Source organism: Sitophilus oryzae, unplaced genomic scaffold (assembly GCF_002938485.1).
Source record: "Sitophilus oryzae breed Bouriz unplaced genomic scaffold, Soryzae_2.0 scaffold_1701_pilon_pilon, whole genome shotgun sequence".
In the NCBI taxonomy this organism is placed as follows: domain Eukaryota; kingdom Metazoa; phylum Arthropoda; class Insecta; order Coleoptera; family Curculionidae; genus Sitophilus; species Sitophilus oryzae.
This window is the reverse complement of record NW_022146393.1, coordinates 2,073,021-2,091,275: the sequence shown is the minus strand read 5'-3', so window position 1 is coordinate 2,091,275 and position 18,255 is coordinate 2,073,021. Positions and strand designations below refer to the sequence as shown.

The 18,255-nt window shown below is 32.3% G+C and overlaps 2 protein-coding genes across 3 annotated transcripts in view; both read right to left on the bottom strand.

The window, feature by feature from the left end:
* Positions 1-1,053: 1,053 nt before the first annotated feature.
* Positions 1,054-14,110, bottom strand: LOC115881182 (conserved oligomeric Golgi complex subunit 1). Of its 2 annotated transcripts, XM_030898578.1 has the most exons (14): positions 13,891-14,110; positions 13,640-13,807; positions 13,446-13,585; positions 13,258-13,394; positions 13,004-13,202; positions 12,812-12,950; positions 12,586-12,758; positions 12,256-12,525; positions 6,074-6,308; positions 5,729-6,020; positions 5,242-5,670; positions 4,305-4,502; positions 4,166-4,235; positions 1,190-1,311 (listed from the first exon to the last, which is right to left on the bottom strand). In XM_030898578.1, the coding sequence occupies exons 1-13, from the start codon at positions 14,025-14,027 to the stop codon at positions 4,209-4,211; spliced, it is 2,544 nt and encodes an 847-aa protein (XP_030754438.1). In that variant the 5' UTR covers positions 14,028-14,110; the 3' UTR covers positions 1,190-1,311; positions 4,166-4,208. The 2 variants fall into 2 exon arrangements, with proteins under 2 accessions (XP_030754437.1, XP_030754438.1); XM_030898577.1 differs by lacking the exon at positions 4,166-4,235 and having other exon boundaries at positions 1,054-1,311.
* Positions 14,111-14,566: 456 nt separating this feature from the next.
* LOC115881178 overlaps positions 14,567-18,255 on the bottom strand; it is a 51,825-nt gene continuing 48,136 nt past the window's right edge. Inside the window, exon 4 of the mRNA XM_030898570.1 lies at positions 14,567-18,248. Within this exon, the coding sequence (XP_030754430.1) occupies positions 17,048-18,248 (1,201 nt within the window). The 3' untranslated portion in view covers positions 14,567-17,047. The remainder of the gene's footprint in view (positions 18,249-18,255) is intronic.

Sequence of the window (18,255 nt, the reverse complement as noted above, 5' to 3'; positions counted from 1 at the left end):
CGTGGGCTTGACGAGTATGTCACCGCAAAACACTCCGCCCACTCATTTCATTGGCTACTGGCAAATTTGTCGAATTTTTATTGATGGGACCCGTCGTCTAATTTTTTACGAGAAACATCGAAAGAATATTATTTCCCCCCGTACGGATGCCCCGTAGCTACAGGACGGATAGACGTACTGTAACATTACTTTGTATTATATACAATTTAGATTTATATTAGTATCTCATTACTGTATAAGACCCCGTACACACTCAGCGTCTTTTGTCGACTTGACTTCGTTTCGACAATCCAGCCTAAACGTTCATTCGGCAAATGATGTCTTGTCGAAATTTGTCGATATATCTGTCGACAATTATTGTCTCGACACATACACGCGGTCATTTGATCCTATTCTAATCTTCATAAAAACCAAACTTCGCGGCGCGTCTCTTTGTATGAACGGTAGATCAAAATATAGCAGTATTTTTGCATATTATGGGATAATAGGTTAAGGCAGCGTCCGCGCCGTTTGTGTGCCGTCGCCGTTGATAAAATCCATTCCTTCATTTATAATATACAATAGTTTGTATATTATTGCGTTAAATATTTTTGCGTTATAATAAAATTAGACATTTTATTAGTACTAGCTACTAGTTTTAAAAGTTCTGATATTAATACCTATGTCAACATGTAGATGTAAATAGATTTCTGCAATTTGCTTCAGTTCACTCGTTAAAATAAAAGTTATAATAATAATATAATCAAAGTTTAACTGTATTTTCTTAACATATATTTATATTTGTTTCTGTAGAACAAAGTATTGTTTAGGATCATTTTTGTCTAGTATAGAGATTTGTATATAACTATGCCTGTGATAATAAATTATATACATATTGAAAAGTCTTTTATTATAACCTAACTTTTGAAATGATAAAAGTAGTATTTCCGGAATTACTGACGTCCTATTTTTTTTAAAAAATCCCTCAAGATAGTTTTTTTTAATTAAAATATCTTCTTAATATATAACTATTTATTTAATAATAAATATAACATAATTATTTGAAATTTGTGTAATAAATACTGACCTGTACAATGTATAAAACTTTGTACACTTAATTATTTAATAAACATTATATTTACAAATATACGTCATTCTTAAAGGGATATAGACAATTCAAAAAATATAACCAGTAACAGATATATACAGTAGGTGTTACGAAAACCAATCTGTAGTTAAATTACCAAATAAGGAAGCTGCTCCTTGACGCACAACGGATGTGGCATCTTGCGATCTTTTTGGTGTTGACTTTTTTTGTTTTGAGTCTTTTTCCTAAAAAGTAGATCATTTAGAAGCTGTGATCAGACAAATATCTACAGTATCTCCCCGGATTGTCTTTACAAGAGGAAAAATTTTAGTATTGACATTTTGAGAAAAATGCATTCTTTTCATGTTAATCCCGTTTATACTTTTCCAAATTTCCATACCGTTTCAGAGGAAAGGGCGATAATAGTTATCGGAAAATGTGATACTTTAACAAAAAAATATGACGTTAATCAAAATTTATTATAACGATCTATCATCATATGTATCAATACAGTGTGTTGCATACAAGAAACTTTATTTTATATAAGGACATGTATGAAATACCGTATGATCGAAAAAAAAACGGCGCCCAGTTGGCTGGGAAATGAACATCGATGACATTTCCCATATAAATTTACATATAAATTGACAGCGATCTTCATTCCATAGCCATCGCTGACGCCGTTTTTTCTCGATCATACGGTACCTATGAAACATTGGAAACGGCGTTGATCCACGATGGTTTTTGCAGTTCACAGCACAGCTTTTTAAGTTTTTAATGCCACTTTCTCACGATTATCTCGGGTTTGAGTAAATAAAATTTAATTTAAACTCACAAGATAGCAATAATTACTTTGAAAATGGACGCTTTAAACACTTTTCGGTATATTTTCAATGAGAGCGGTTTAAATTTTGAAAGATTTTATAATTTTTGAAGATTCTGACTTTGACAACAGAAAATTATTTCTCTTTTTGTTTGCGGTTGTTCTGCGGTTGTTCTTAGCAACATGTTAGCAACCGCTATAGCAGCGTCGATCGCGTACAACGGTCGCGACCCAAAACAATTATATACGAGTATTTTGATGGGCATTCAAATCAAATTTTATTTCCTTTATTTATGCGATCTATCAAAGAATGAAATCGAAATTATATTACCATAGCCTTTTATTTTTTTGGGAGAAAAATTCAAATACATTTTCGTGTTTTTCTTAATTTTCTCTTAAACGGTATGGATATTTGAAAAAGTATAAACGGGATTAACCATTTCAGAAAAAGCAAATATTTTTATGACGAATGCATTTTTCTCAAAATGTCAATAATAAAATAGTTTTCCCCTTGTAAAGGCAATCTGGGGACATACTTTATATAATTATAATTAAATACAATATAATCAATAACATGTTAAAATTTACTGGAAAACAGCTATGAATGGATAATTAATTATTAGTATGACCTACAAAGTGTTCTTTACTTAAATTGATAGCAGCGAAAGAAAGTTGTACATATAAGTAAGGTATATCCAGCGAGGGAATATACAGCGTGTCCCAGAAATAAGTGCAAGTATTTTAACTGGTAGTATAGTTCAACCCCAGAAACAGGCCTATGAGTTTTTTTTCGCGAAAAAAAATTTTGAAAATTCAGAATTTTTTGAAAAAATTTTTTGGAAAGCTTTTAGTCAAAAAAACTAGTTACATAAATAGCTATTATGTGATTTTGTGACAAATTTCGAATGACAAAATAAAACAACCAAATAACGAATTTAGACATTTTAGTCCATAAAGGTTGCCATGACGACCTTTACGGCCTAGGCCGAAAAAGAAACATTTTACGGACTGAAATGAGTCCGTAAAATAGCTGTTTTTGGGAGCGTATGACAAAAAATATTTTTTTTTGGAAATTTTCAAGTAAAATTAACTCCGTTATTTTGGGCTTATTTGAAAAACGATACAGAGAAAATATGTTTCTTTTATCGAGATCTACCACCCCTTAAAATACTTGCACTTATTTCTGGGACACCCTGTATAAATATGAACATCTAACAAATGAAAAAATAGAGTACGTTCGAAATTAAATGACATATAATTCTTATTTTAATAGTCTTCCACTGAACATACTACAATAAGGTATTTTATTATTCTAGATGTTTCAGCCAATTATACTTTAATTTATACCACTTTTTTTTTCACTGTAATTTATGTATATGTTACAGTAAAAGTCGGAAATCAGTGTTGTTATCAATTACTATAGTAAAAGCTGACATTCACTGATTTGCCTAAGACTACGCCAGTAAAAGTTCAACAGCTATCTTTGAAACCAACTTTTACTAGTGAATGCTAGCATTCCCTGGAGGATAAAATTGCAGTGAGTTTGGAATTCAGTTTGCGCGGTTGCCACGCGTTGTAAAATATAAGGATAAATAAGGATAAGTAGAATAATATGCAACATAAGGATAACGTTAAATTGGGTTAAACAGTGACAACGTTGACAGACATCTGGCGTAAATTCGCTTTTTTTGTGGTTATGTATAATTGTTTTGTTAAGTATCGTCGTAAAAAGTGCTGTGCGATATTTTCCCTAAATGGAGGAAACTTTCTGTGAAAAATTAATGCAAAATAGGTCCTCGCAAAAATGTAATAGTGCTTGTTTTTCATTTTATATGTAAATTATGTATAATATATGTAATATGTAAATTGTAATTTAAAGATATGTGGATCAGCTTGAATATTGAGGTGATCCAGTAAGTATTCTTAAAAAATATTTGTTCTAACTTTCACCAACTCTTCCTCACCACTCTCACCCTGCACAATAGAATAACTTTTACTGGCAACCTTTAGTAAATGTTACTTTCACTAGTGAATGTTAGAAACTATTAGTAAAAGTCGACAAATTTCTTTAAAATACGACATTCACTGGTCCAGTGCGTAATTGTTAGCATTTCCTAGTGAATGTTAACAATCACTCAATTTCCGACTTTCACTGTAACATATACAAATATTTAAAGAAATTAATAAAATATTAGTATGCTTCTTTACGCCAGTTCAAACAAAAAAAAACACAAATTTTATGTTAGAATATAGCGAGACATTTGAACTACTATTACCTTTCTTGATACACCGTATAAAAAGATCATCATTTATATTGATTTAATTATCATCCACAATGACGAACCTCTGTGATAAAATCATTGTAATAAAATTTTAATAAAAATATATGGATATCAGAAATATATAGGTATTCACCTTAGGACTGGGTTTAGATGTTAAACTTTCTGGCAATTTTTGGGATGGCACTGTAATGGGCAGCAATGGGAACCAGGTGCTTGTAGATGGCGTGCTTAAGGCCATTAATGACGGACTTACTTCCGATTCTTTACCTTTGGTATAGGCGCCAAGGTTAATTAGCTGGCTGCTAGATGGCAGAAGACATCCAAATAAAGTCTAAAAATATAAACAATATTAGATATTAATATAGTCTCGGAGTACCTTAGCTATACAGAAGCGACATTTATTCACTTTGTTGACGTTGAAATTTATTGACATTAAATTTCACAAAAAATACAATTTAAAATAAATTATAAAGATGATTAGAAAGGATTAAAGCGGAAATATTAACCAAGGATGGGTATATAAACCTCTGTCCTTTTACATCTAATATATAAAATTCTCGTGTTCAAGTTTTTGTTACCATACTCCTCTGAAACGGCTTGACTGATTTTGATAAAATTTTATACAGATTGTTAACTGGACGGTTACTTATTGGGGAACAGAATGGCAACACTGCCTACATTCCAAATGAGTACTAAGCTAAGCTGCCGACTCGTCCCGTCGCGCGTCGTCCCGAGGTCCCGACGAGCGGGCCGAGGTTGTCATATTTCAACCATAAAGCTCTTGCCGCGAGTAATAAACAAATTAACAACCTGTATGTATATTCAGCCTGTATGTATATTCATTCATGCTTGATATTAAGCCCCTACTAATCAAAGTTCGACAACCGATATCATTAAAATTATAGCCTAAAAATATGGCATCCATATGAATATGTCCATAAATAAACTCGCTTAAAATCTACTATCACTAAAAAATTGCCCGTGTTGATTCTGTATGGTTAAGTACTTCTGTAACTAATATTCATTTAAAAAAATAAAGTAAAAATATTGTGCACGTTATTAAACTTTACCTGTGATTGAATAATAGATTTCTTGATATTATTTTGCAAATGTGAATAAAATACATCTAAATCAAATGGATCTATTTTACTTCTCAATGTATCACAGATATTTTGGCCGAAAGTGACAAGTTCAGTATTTTCCCTTGGAATGCAGAGTGTGGCAAGAAACCTTACATCTAACAAGGACTGTAAGGCTTGAACTTGGTTGAGGTTTAGTAACGAAATTTGCTCATATTCCTTCAATATCAATGCAACATGAGTTTCAATGAATTGTACATGTGCTGGTTTTGGTAAAGTATGAGATAAAACTTTACTCAAGTCTTTATTAAGTTTTACCAAAACATTGGTTAAAGGTACACTTGGTTTTAGAGGAATTTTGATTTGTGATTTGAACACTTTTTCTTCTGTTTGTTCTTGAATTTCTATATCATCCCATCTCTGTATTATAATAAAAATTTTAAATTTACATTATTATGTTATTTCCACTAAAACTTACTGATAAATTTTCAATCATACTCCTTGGACTAGTATTATTTAATAATTTTATTAAAGTTTCACTTTCTTTTACACAAATGTTAATCCAGTTTATCCATAACTTATGACTGGTTTTTGTAAAATTATCACAGACTTTTACCCAATCTGTAGCTACATTATTATATTCACAACATTTTTTAAAATTACTACACAGGCTACAACATGCCTGTAAAAATCTAGCAGCAAATATTGATTTTGTTACTAAATTTTCATTTGTCTCACTTGAAAGACATTCTTCAACAAATCTTGAAATACTATAATAAATATTATTAGTAAACTTTAATAATGATAGAAACATTTTACTTACTCAGTTGTTGTCTTTGTACATTCAATTCTTAAGTGATTTTCCAATTTCTCTTTGTCAGAATATTTTCTTTTAAACTTGAAATCGTTTATTAAGTATGGTATGCTTGACAGATCCTTCAATTCCACGCCATATAAATACTGTGAAACGTCTTCAAGTAATTCTAGATACATTTTGTCAATTTTTTCACATAGGTTTATAATTTCTGGTGAAAATCCTTTTGTTTTCATTTTTAATACTAAAAACAGGCTTATTATTATTTAAAAAAATTATACAGGGTGTCAAAAAAATAGTGTATCTAACTTCGGTGGATGATTTTAATGAATAAAGTATATAATTTGAATAAAACAAAAAGTCCATATAAAAGAACATATGCCCTAAAATGCTTCCCAAATAAATTACAGCCCTCGAAAGGTTAAATAGAAATAATATAAAGGGAAAGTAAAACAACTTTCGTTGCACGTCACAATGACACCATGCGTCGTCTTATGGCGTTTGCTGGTGGTCGTATTATGATGTGCAACCTATTTTGTTTATTTTTAAGAACATTGGTAAACCGTTTTTTTTTAAATTGGGTATTCTTACACACATTTTAATGCCGGAGCGAATGGCGATAGTGTAAAATTCCGTAACAGCCCTAAAAGGGTACTTTCCATTGGGGCAGGGAGTATTACTGATAGTACTTCTTTTACCTTTATAGAAAAAATAATTTCAACAAATGATATAAGAAGTTAGGACTTTTTTACGCAATAAAGTTACCCTTGGTTTAGTGCGAAATGATGAACGGTTTTCAAGATATTTGCGTTTAAAGGATATGATGTGTCGATTTTACTATTAGTGAAATCATAAGAATTTAAATTTAATTTATTTATAATTCCTGTACATTTAATCATTTCGCTAATACAGTAAAACCCCAGTTATCCGAGGTAACGTGGGGGACACCCTCCTCGGATAACTGAAAACTCGGATAATCCGAATTTATTAAAAAATAAGCACCAATACATACTTTAAACAGTTTATTAACATTACATAAGTACCTACATATGTAGATACTATCTACATTATAAAACAGTGAAATAAGTATCTATGCGCTGCTGTTTTATATTGCATCTTCTTTTTCTCGCTGCCATGTTTCTCCACCTGTTAAGAAGAAGCAAATCCGCTGGGGTGACATCTGATTTTTGTTCGATATACCTTAGAGCTGTTTCCAGAGAAGCAAAACCTTCTTGATGGGTAATCTTAGTGGAAGGCTGTTCATCCACCTCTTCGTCATAGTTATCGTTATCTGATTTTTCGGTTTCCCGAAAGGCGTTCGCTATTTCTTCAATATACATTTCTTCTTCTAAATCATCTGCTGTAACCCATTCATCAACGTCTTGTCTTGTCACATTTTCGCAACTTTTTAAGTTTTGCATTAATTCTAATAAACTTTATTCTTCTTCTGTATAAATTTGTACAGGACAGTTCTCCACGGCTTTTCCATTTCAAAGCCAATTCATTTAATGGAATACTTAATGGAATATCACCTTCACTGTCATTATAGTCCTCAATATCAATAACTTTCGACCAAGATTTTTGAATAGTGGAACCGCGTACAGAATCCCAAGCTTGGCTTTCCCGGTAAATAACATTTTTTAGTGTAATTTTTCTTATCCCAGTGATAATATCCTCTTCTTTTTATATGCATTCTAGTAGATGTTCAAGATATAAACGCATATAATTTTTTTTGTTTTCGAGGACGCCCTGATGCATTGGTTGCATTATGCTGGTTACAATTGGAGGAAAAAATTTTACAAGAATTTCGCCCACGTGGAGTCCTTCTCCAGGGTGAGAGGGAGCATTGTCCTTTAACAAAATTGATTTAACAGGGGGGCCGTTTCTCTTCGAAAATTTAGTCACAGATGGTACGAATTCTTCTTTAAACCAGTTAGTAAATAACGTCGCATCCATCCATGCACTCTTCTGACTTTTGTAATAAACTGGTAGGGCTTTGAGTGAGATGTCTTTTAACGCTCTTGGATGTGCAGACTTGCCAATCACCATAAGTGGAATTTTGTGCTTACCAGATGCATTGGAACATAATAATAATATTAGCTCCCGTATATAGCGTTTAACGCCTTGGGAGTAGCAAGGTACAGCTTGCCATACTAGAGCCGTTCAGTATACAAGAAAGGTAATGTGGCTAGCACTACGCTTCAACCGCCTATTATTACCTCAGGATTGTGAATCCCAAGTACTCATTTAAGGCTGAGTCGACCTAGGTACCCAAACTATTTTTATTTTAATAAAAATAGTCGGCTGATGAAATGCCGGGTGTGGGAATCGAACCCACTACCTTCAGATTGGTAGACGAGAGCCTGTATCTCTACGCCACCGGGCACCCGGTTAACATGCCATGGTTAATCTTTCCTTACTTCTTTTGTGTCCAGGAGCTGATTTTTCCTGTCGAGATGCCAATGTTTTTGATGGAAGCATTTTATAATTCAAACCACTTTCGTCACAGTTATAAATTTGATCACATGTATACCCACAATGTTTGATTAGCTTTTTAAAGTCCTGTTTAAATTTTTCAATTGATGACACATCAGCAGAAAGTTTTTCTCCACATATAGTCAGTTATCGTACACCGTACCGTTTTTTCCAGCGGTCAAGCCATCCATCCAGAACTGCCGGTAAACCTATCTGTTTCTGGAAGTTGCTTACTAATCATTATTGCTTTCTGCTGCAAAATGGGACTTGACAGAGGCACACCTTTTGATCTTTGCTGAGTAAACCAAGTGAATAAAGCTTCGTTAACTTTTTCATAGTCGCCTTTTTTCATTGATTTTCTTCTTGAAGACCAAGAGGCTTGTTTTATACACCATTCTTCTATTTTAGAGCGGTTTCTGTTCCAATCTCCAATTATGTTACAAATATCTCCAATCTCTGTTACCTCACCTACTCCATAATATCTCGTGCAACAATTTTAATTATTGTCTCTCCTGCATGAATTCTCCTAATGGCTTTTAATTTTTCTTCAATATGACAATTCTTTTAAGTTTGTTTCGTTCCATTATTGCTGCCGTGCCGCCGCACGGCAGCAGCACTTCAGAATCCCAATTCAGTGCATATGATAGGATATGTCCTGCTCCAGATGCGATAAAACGCTTTCGGCGGAAGAGGTTAAGGCGAAAATAATATGTGATTTCTGTAATGACGCCCATTGTATCCCATGCTCAGGACTATCCTCCTCGGAGACTCGGGTCACTCAACTGGCGAAAGGGCGTATTCTTTTATTCGCGTGCTCCCATTGTATAAGCATGGTGAAGATGAGAAGCCCCACAAGCACAAACAACCACATGGAACACCAGTTGGAAAAACTGCAGGCCCAACTCACGGCATCGGTCTTGTCATTAAAGGATGAAATTGCTAACGCTTACACCCAGAAGTTAGATGATCTGAAGGAAAACTTGACTAACAGATTGGAAGCATTTAAGGAGCTACTCAATACTCAGAAAGCCCATGCTATACAGCACTCCTTAACACCTAATGATCAGGGTAGGATTTCTGAAAGGAGTGAATGTATTCCGGTGAGTGCGGAAGCTGTTCGGGTCGCGGTGAGTGATGCACTTGGATCTCTCTACAGCTCCAAGCTTCGGGATCTCACGAAGCCTAATAGGGAGATTGGTTCTATGGGGGCCGTCCTCAGGAGATCTGGAAACGACGGATTGGAGGATTTTAGGGGAGAAGTAGGTAGGATGTGGCTATACATCGGGCGAGTAACCGAAAAATCCAATGAAGAGGCAGTTAAGAATTTTATAAAAAGGAAAATCAATATGAATGATAGTGATCTGGTTGTTCAGCAACTTCAAACGAAAGGAAAAACCAACTCATTTAAAATCGGAATAGAATCGAGCCATTATGAAACCCTCAACGATCCTAGATTCTGGCCTGCTCACATTGTTTTCAGAAGATACAACTTCCGTAAAGACGTGATAAAAAGTTCAAGGAATCCAAATCGCTGAATGATTATGGAGTTTTCTCTCATTTTCGATGGGAGTGTAAGGCCTTGGCTAGGGCATGCTACGAGAGATATATTGAAAACATACAAATTTCGATAAATAGTGACTCTAAGCAGTTTTGGAATTATGTTAATTCAAAAAGTAAGAACTCTGAATTGCCACATCTAATGTCTTACAATTCTGAAACCTCCTCCGATATCAGATTATTTTTCTGATCATTTTTCTTCGGTCTATAATAGTAATGTAACATGCCACACCTATGATTTTAATGTAAGCAACAGTGTAGTGATTGAGAGATGTGATGTTGAGGAAACTGATATATATATATATAATGCTATTTTTAGATTAAATAATCATTTATCTGCAGGGCCTGACAGGATTCCTGTGATGTTTTTAAAAAAATGTTGTTTCATAGTGTCTCACATTTTAAGTATTCTTTTTAAGCTATTTGTTGACAAAGGGGAATATCCGGACCAAGGGAAGGTGTCATATGTAACACCTGTTTTCAAAACTGGTAACCGATCTGAGATCACTAATTACAGAGCGATTTCTAGGAATTCCATACTTGCCAAAATCTTCGAATCAATTATTGACAGCAAAATCAAACCGGAATTTCAAAATATATTAACCGATTATCGGCATGGCTTTAGAAAAGGAAAATCTACAATTACAAATTTATTAGTCTATGAAAATGAATTAAAAACATCTCTAGAGAAGAAACAACAAATCGATGCTATTTACACAGATTTTTCTAAAGCATTCGATAGAGTCGATCATAATCTGCTGGTGGAGAAATTGGAGAGGTATGGAATTTGTGGAAATCTTCTGTCATGGTTTAAAAGTTATTTAATGGAACGAAGACAAATCGTTAAAATTAAAGGGTTCACTTCTAGGGAGGTTTTAGTCGAGTCCGGAGTTCCACAGGGGTCTCATTTATCTTCGCTGCTTTTCAATATATTTATTAATGATGTAACCGACTTTATTACACACTCTAAATTTTTGTTATACGCGGATGATCTCAAAATTTACAAGGTAATTCAGTCACTGGATGACTGCTTTAAGTTGCAAGAGGAATTGATTGGATTGAGTGAATGGTGTAGGTTGAATGGGATGTCATTAAATATATCAAAGTGTAAAGTAATGCTATTTTATGATTATAAGATTCAAGATGATATTTTAGATAAAACTGATGTGATGAAAGATCTAGGTGTATACTTTGTTAAGGATCTGAATTTCAATTATCATATTAACTTCATGACAAACAAAGCGTTAAAGATGTTGGGTTTTATTAAAAGAACGTTAACTGATTTTAATAACATAAACTGTATCAAAACTTTATATATTGCCTATGTGAGATCGATACTGGAATATGCTTGCCCAGTCTAGGGGGAAATATAATAAGATCTATGTGGAGCAGATAGAATGTATACAGAGAAAATTCTGAGGTTTGTGGGCTTTAAGATGGGAATCCCCGTGGAAGATATTGCAATTGAGGAAATAATGTATTCATTGAATTTGCTAAGTTTGGGAGATCGGAGAAAATTTATAGATATTTGCACACTTTTCAAGATTCTCAACTCTCAGATTGACTGTCCCAGCTTACTAAGCGAACTATCTTTGCATGTTCCAAGGAGAATTCTGCGTGGGTTCGGTCTGTTCCATATACCTTTTCACAGAACTAATTATGGAATGTCATCTGCGCTTACAAGATTTTGTGTAGAGGCTAATCAGATTATTGATAAAGATTGTGATATCGACTTCTTCTGTAATAATATAAATAGTTTCAAGAATAAAGTAAAGGCGGTGGTTTTGTAGTAATTTATTGTAAAGTTTCTGTTGTGATGGATTTACCTCGGATAATCAGGGTCTTTAGATTGGATCGGTTAATCCGGAGCTCGGATAATTGGGGTTCTACTGTATTAAAATTGACACATCCTAACCTTTAAATGCAAATATCTTGAAAACCGTTTACCGTTTCGAACTAAATGAAGAGCACCTTTTTACATAAAAAAAGTCCTAGGTTTTTATGTCATTTGTTGAAATTACTGTATCTATAAGGATATGTATTTTAGGGCATACTATGTTCATAGGAACATTTTGTTTTATTTTTATCTATAGAACCACCACCCACTGAAGTTAGATACACTATTTTTTGACACCTGGTATATTTTTTACACAAATTACCTCTATTTTCATCACCAATTTTACCAATATCAGAACTATCATCATGCCAAACATACGACCTTAAATCTAACTCTGATTTACCACTTTGTGTGATATTTTTCAGTGTCTCTTCTATGCTTTTCTTCATACCATAAATATTATTTTCTACTATTTTAGATAATAATACTTCAGCTCTCTGAGTTACAATGTGTTGAAAAAAATTGTACCAAATATCAAAATAATCAGGTAAATTTAGATCATCACATATTTTACTCCACGCAGTAGGGAGTTCTGAAAATATAATATTCAAATTTATTCTTATTCTTACAGATACCTATATAGAGTTTTTACCAATTTTTAAAGCTTCTTCTCTAATTAAATATAAACCTTTAATTGTTGTTACATGTTGTAAAGATGAATTTAAACCAATTTCAATACTTTCTTTAGTTGATTTAATCCAATTATCAACTGTTTTCTTATTTATAAGTTTGCTATCTGATCTTAATGGCAGGTTTAATGTTGGTCTGAAAAATTATTATATTATTCATAAATCTAAGGTACATTAAATATAATTTACGTGAATTCTCTGGTAATATTGGGAATGTAAGAAATTAATGGGGTAACAGGTAGTTCTAGTTTACTAAGAGTTGATGCGGAATTTTCTCCAACAATATTATTTAATTCACCCAACAACAGTCCATCTTTATTTTGTATATCTAAAATTAACATTTTTAAATATTAATCCTGGATTAAACTTTATGCCTATTACTTATAAAACAGTCATGAAGCAGTTGAATAGTAGTAATTAGACATCTAACCATAGCGGCAATCTGCTTTCTAACATTGGAAAACTGAGAGTTTATCAGAGTTTGTAATGCTGTTTTCCGATGTTCTATAAATACATTTAAAAGCTGCTCATTTGATTGATTTTCTAATAACATTAATGCATTTAAATTTTGACAAGTTTCCTAAAAGTATATTTTTTAACATACTATCATAATTCAGTGTCAATAAAATAATTACCTTAGTTGTTATTTCCACTGATTCTAACTTTTCAGTAATTTTCTGAAATATTATTATTCTAAGAGCTGATAAATTTAACTTTAAATGTTCAAATAAAGGCAGTCTTTGTAAATATTCTTTTTTGCTTAAATTTATACCTGAAAATGATTAAATAATTTTCTTCTAATATATGTTTAACAATATTCTACCCATAATAACATGTTGTGCTAAAAGATAGAACTGTGTAGCTTCTAAACTATTTCCTTTATCCAAGGTAATCCAAATTTCTTCATTTAGAAAAAATGCTAATCTTAATTGACTAAGCAATATACGTTGTTCTTTTTTTGTTCTAAAATATGTACAAAACATTATATTTTGTACCTCAGTGCCACTACTTACCTACGATTCATCTTTTATATTTGAGGAAGTTACACAAAGTAAAGAATCAGGAGCTTCTATAAGTGATCCACAAGTTTGTGTAATCTCTTCTATATTTGAAACAATCTTCTCCGACATTGTTTGCATTGATTTTATGGCATCAGACGCGGCCAGAATGTCTTTGTAGCGATCTCTAAAAATTGTTTAGAGCAAATTATAATACGTATGAAAATAGAAAAACTTAAACAAATGCAATCTAGATTTTTGTATACACACCCAACCATTGAACGAAGATCATTTCGTTTCTTTTCGATTTCCGCGTCCAACAGCCTCTCAATTTCAATAATATTATCAACACTACTCTCTTCAAACAATTTATCAACATCTAAATTAGTTAAATTAGACTTATTCATTTTCTAAAAGTTTATATTTAAAAACTAACCTAAAAATAAAAATGGTAACGTCAACAACGCAGACGATTGCAATCGGTGTGGCCATAGATTAGTTGTCATATTTATGGTATTATGCACAGTCAGAAAGAACTAAACTCGGTTAAATATTGAAATTATTTAATAAAACTACTGTTAAATGCGAAAGTAATTGAATGCAATGGATTTATAATTAAGTATGTTTGTTTTATAACAAGAACAGGTTGTAAATTTTAGCTAAAAAATATGTGCAATTTTCCATAATGGAAATAAGTATAGATATTTAGCTTTAGTTTGATTCATCTACTGATTTATAGATGTCGCCATCCTCAAATATTTTAGTTCAGTATTAAACTGTGTAGATGTCACTTTATATTTAAAATTTTCGGGCATTTAAATAAAATTTCCTTAAACTAAACTTTTTTTTATAATATACCGCAACTAATTAAAAAATAGTTCTTTATTAGTTTATATGTATTTTTTTTTGTAATTGGTGAGTTAGATGGTATAAGAAAAGAAGCAAATGACATATGTAATCTATCTCTTTATTGAATAAACAAAAAAATAAATCGTGTTACATTATAATCCTCATCAATCGTGATAAAACTTAATTACAGTAATTAAACACGTCTAAATATGGCATGCATTTAACAAACATAATGCAAAAAATAGTTCCACTATGGATTTTTACACGAAGCTTTTTTTCTACATGATACTCCTTAAAATCTAATCAAGTCACTCATTGCTTATAAATTAGCTAAATGTTAGCTTTCCAAGACTAAATCTTCTGCACCACCTCCAAAATCGGAGATTGAAAGATTTACGCCCAAAGCTCGATAAGACACGCGCTGTGAATGGTGAAAAGTTCGATACAATAATGTTTAATGTGCAAAAAGGAAAAAACAAAATTTTAGTGTGTGGTATGTGTTCCTAAAACTACCTATAGTTAAAATTTAACGCACGTTTAACGCTCATCGGTGGCATAACCGTATAAAAAAACTGGAGAATTACCATTAAAATAAAACATAAAATAAAAATAATTATTTCCCAAACAAAAAGTCACAAATATTTTTCTTATAATTTCAATATCAGTTAATTCTATTGCCATTGATATATTTAATAGATTCAAAGCTTATTTTAAAATATTGTTAGTTTATTAAAAAATTATAAACAGTTCTAGGGCATGCCACTGTCGTTTAATGCCTTAAATGATGTACCGGGTCTCTCACAGTAAATATCCTTGTTCTAATAGGTAAAATATTTCAGCTACAGCTACATATTATATTGTGAGGCATTATTCAAATTTCATTTACTTATGGTAGATATGTCGTTTAAACCGTATAGTAGAATTCAAAGTACACAAGTTCAGAAAGAAATTGTATAGAAATGATGTATACTCCAATAAAACAAGGATATATTTACACTGAAACACGCGGTATATTATGTATAAAAAATGCTTTAAGCATATATACTCGAGCAAACGTAAACTCTTATAAAAAAGAACATTTCGTTTTTAAATGATAATATTAAAATTCCCGAAACAAAAAAAACAAAAAATTATAAGCAACTATATCCGTAAATATGTATCAATATAAAAGAACAAACTTTAATACAATATAAAACATAGAAATTTCTTTTCAACAAATAATAATAAACAAACATTATTTTGATTTAAATTTTTGAAGTATATAGAAATGCGTTAACTCTAAATAATAAATAATTACATAAAACTGACCAATATCCATCTGATATCATACCTATAATATGATTTATGTACATTTCTTTGTCTACTTAAATAATACTTAACCGTTACCTACATGATATAATATACTAAAAATCGTGCAGTGCTAAATTGTATTATTTCTATATAAATAAACTCTTAAAATAGAATATAAGTACATATTTTATATATTGCTTCTAATATTCTGATATCTTAGTAATCATTTAGAGATAAAAAGGCAATTGAAGACACTCTCGTAAGGATAAAAAGGCAAACATTTTTTTACATTCTACATTCCACATAATCCAGATGTGTGACATCCAGAAATGCAGAGTAATAAGGAATTTTTGGTATACCTAGACCGTATCAATTTTCTTGATATATTTACATTTATTATTTATTAGTTTAACGTAATTTATAAATAAATAGGTACCCTACTTATAAAAGATAATAATCATTTAAACATTTTTTAAACTAGTCCATACTCATTTAATTTTTTTTCGATAATGTACATAATGAGTATTTTATACTCTTTTCGTTGGATGAACCTGACTAGAGAATTTACAAAACACAAAAATTATTATATCTAGTTTTAACTATTTACATACTACATACTAAAAATCGTAGGATTATTAATAAATAAAATTATGAAGGCCATGAAAACGTATTTTGATTTGAATTTTACTCTACATAAATAAATAATCATTGATGATGGTTTATTTACCCTGAAATATAATTCGTAAAAAACAGATATAAATTACGAAAAATAAAACTAGATACTTACATATATTATTATTTTTGGCGAAATTATATTTCACACATAGTTCATTCACCAAGTTCCAGACTGTAGTTTGATAATTTTGATAATATCGAAATAAATATGGCTTGATATTGGATTATAAATAAGTTATAGTAAATTTAGATAGTCAGTAACATCTAAATTATACGCTGTGTAAGTTAAAATCAAGAAATAACAATTGAAATATGTTTAATTAATTTAAATAAACAAAGTGAGTATAAATCTAAATTATATTTAGATAAGTGAATAATTTACTAATATTGTCAAAAAATCACTATTAATAAATGGTAATAGAAAGAATAAATTAATTTAATGTTAGAGTCATGAATAAAGAAACATAAATTGAAAATATTTGATTCAATAATAACGATAGTCAAAAAAAGTCAAAATCTAAATGCGAGTTCATAGCCTGTTAGACAAATGTTAATAATAATATGATACACTACATGCTAATAATCACCTTAAACCATCCTATCTATAAAATTATTACTCTTTGCTTCCATTCTTTACTCCAAGCATTTCAGCCACATCATCAGGTGACGCGTTCAGTACCTTATCAATAATACTCCTGTCCCTCAATCCGAGTAGATTGCTGATAAGATCACCACCTTCCTGGACATCTGATTCGTCAGTTTTCTCAGCTTTCCTGCCACCCAAATCCTTTTCTGTTTTGACTGCGGACGACGTTGATACAGCACTGCCACCATCTTCATCACTGTGAGTTGTATCCTGATCGAAACTATTACAAGTGGAATGTTTCTTCTTGTGGCGCAGCATGCTGTGTTTTAGTGTAAACCTACGCCGGCAGATATCGCAACTGAAAGGCCTCTCCCCCGTGTGAGTGCGCATATGCCTGCGCAGATCTTCTGCCGACCAAAACCTGCGCATACACCATGCGCAGATAACTTTTCTGTTGCTGTAATCTGGAAATTTACCTCTGATTTCGTTGTCTTCTTCGTCATGATGTAGGGTCTCATCTGGAGTGGTCGCACCTGTATCTAATGCGTTTTTCGACATGAGAAGATCATATTCACTGGCATGCTTGTCTCTGATATGTTCCAAAGCCTCGTTTCGTTCAGCAAAAGAACCTTCGCACAGATGGCATTTGAAAGGCAAGTCCGAGTTGCTGACTTGAGAATTCTGAGCTGGATCTAAGTTATTGGAAACCTGAAACTTGCTGAATGCGATCTGACTTTCCCAATCGTTCTTGCTTTCAGCTTGGTTAACTTTCTCGTCTTCTGAGCTACCCGCCTCGTAACCTTGAGCTTTAATATCATCCCCTTGAGCGTTCGTTGAATGTTTACAGCTAATGTGTTTCTTGAGGTTGGAGTAAGTTGAAAAAGTGCTGCTAGGACAGTTAGAACATTTAAAAGGTCGTTCTGGGACGTTCCTCATCAGGTAATTGACCCCATTGGGACTGGAGGCTTCGCTGGTGACGATGGTAGTGGCGCTGTTACCGTGTTTACGTAAAAGATGGCGATCGCAGTTGGATTTGGTGGTGAATAATAAGGGACAGTGGCTGCATTTGAATGGTTTCTGGCCAGTGTGGGTCAAGATATGACGACGTAGGGACGAAGTCCAGGGAAATTTGCGACTGCAATATGGACAACTGACGCGATTTGGGGCTAGCGAATATGCTGATTTTTTCTTCGCTGGGGCTGCGTTCGTGACAGCTTCGGATTCTGACCTGAAAC

Excerpts from the sequence above, each read along its gene's own strand:
- LOC115881182 (XM_030898577.1), bottom strand. The coding sequence starts at position 14,027 with ATGAATAAGTCTAATTTAACTAATTTAGATGTTGATAAATTGTTTGAA. Across the intron at positions 13,395-13,445 it reads AGCACAACATGTTATTATGG|GTATAAATTTAAGCAAAAAA; the intron begins GTAGAATATTGT and ends AATCATTTTCAG. Across the intron at positions 6,021-6,073 it reads TGTACAAAGACAACAACTGA|TATTTCAAGATTTGTTGAAG; the intron begins GTAAGTAAAATG and ends TATTTATTATAG.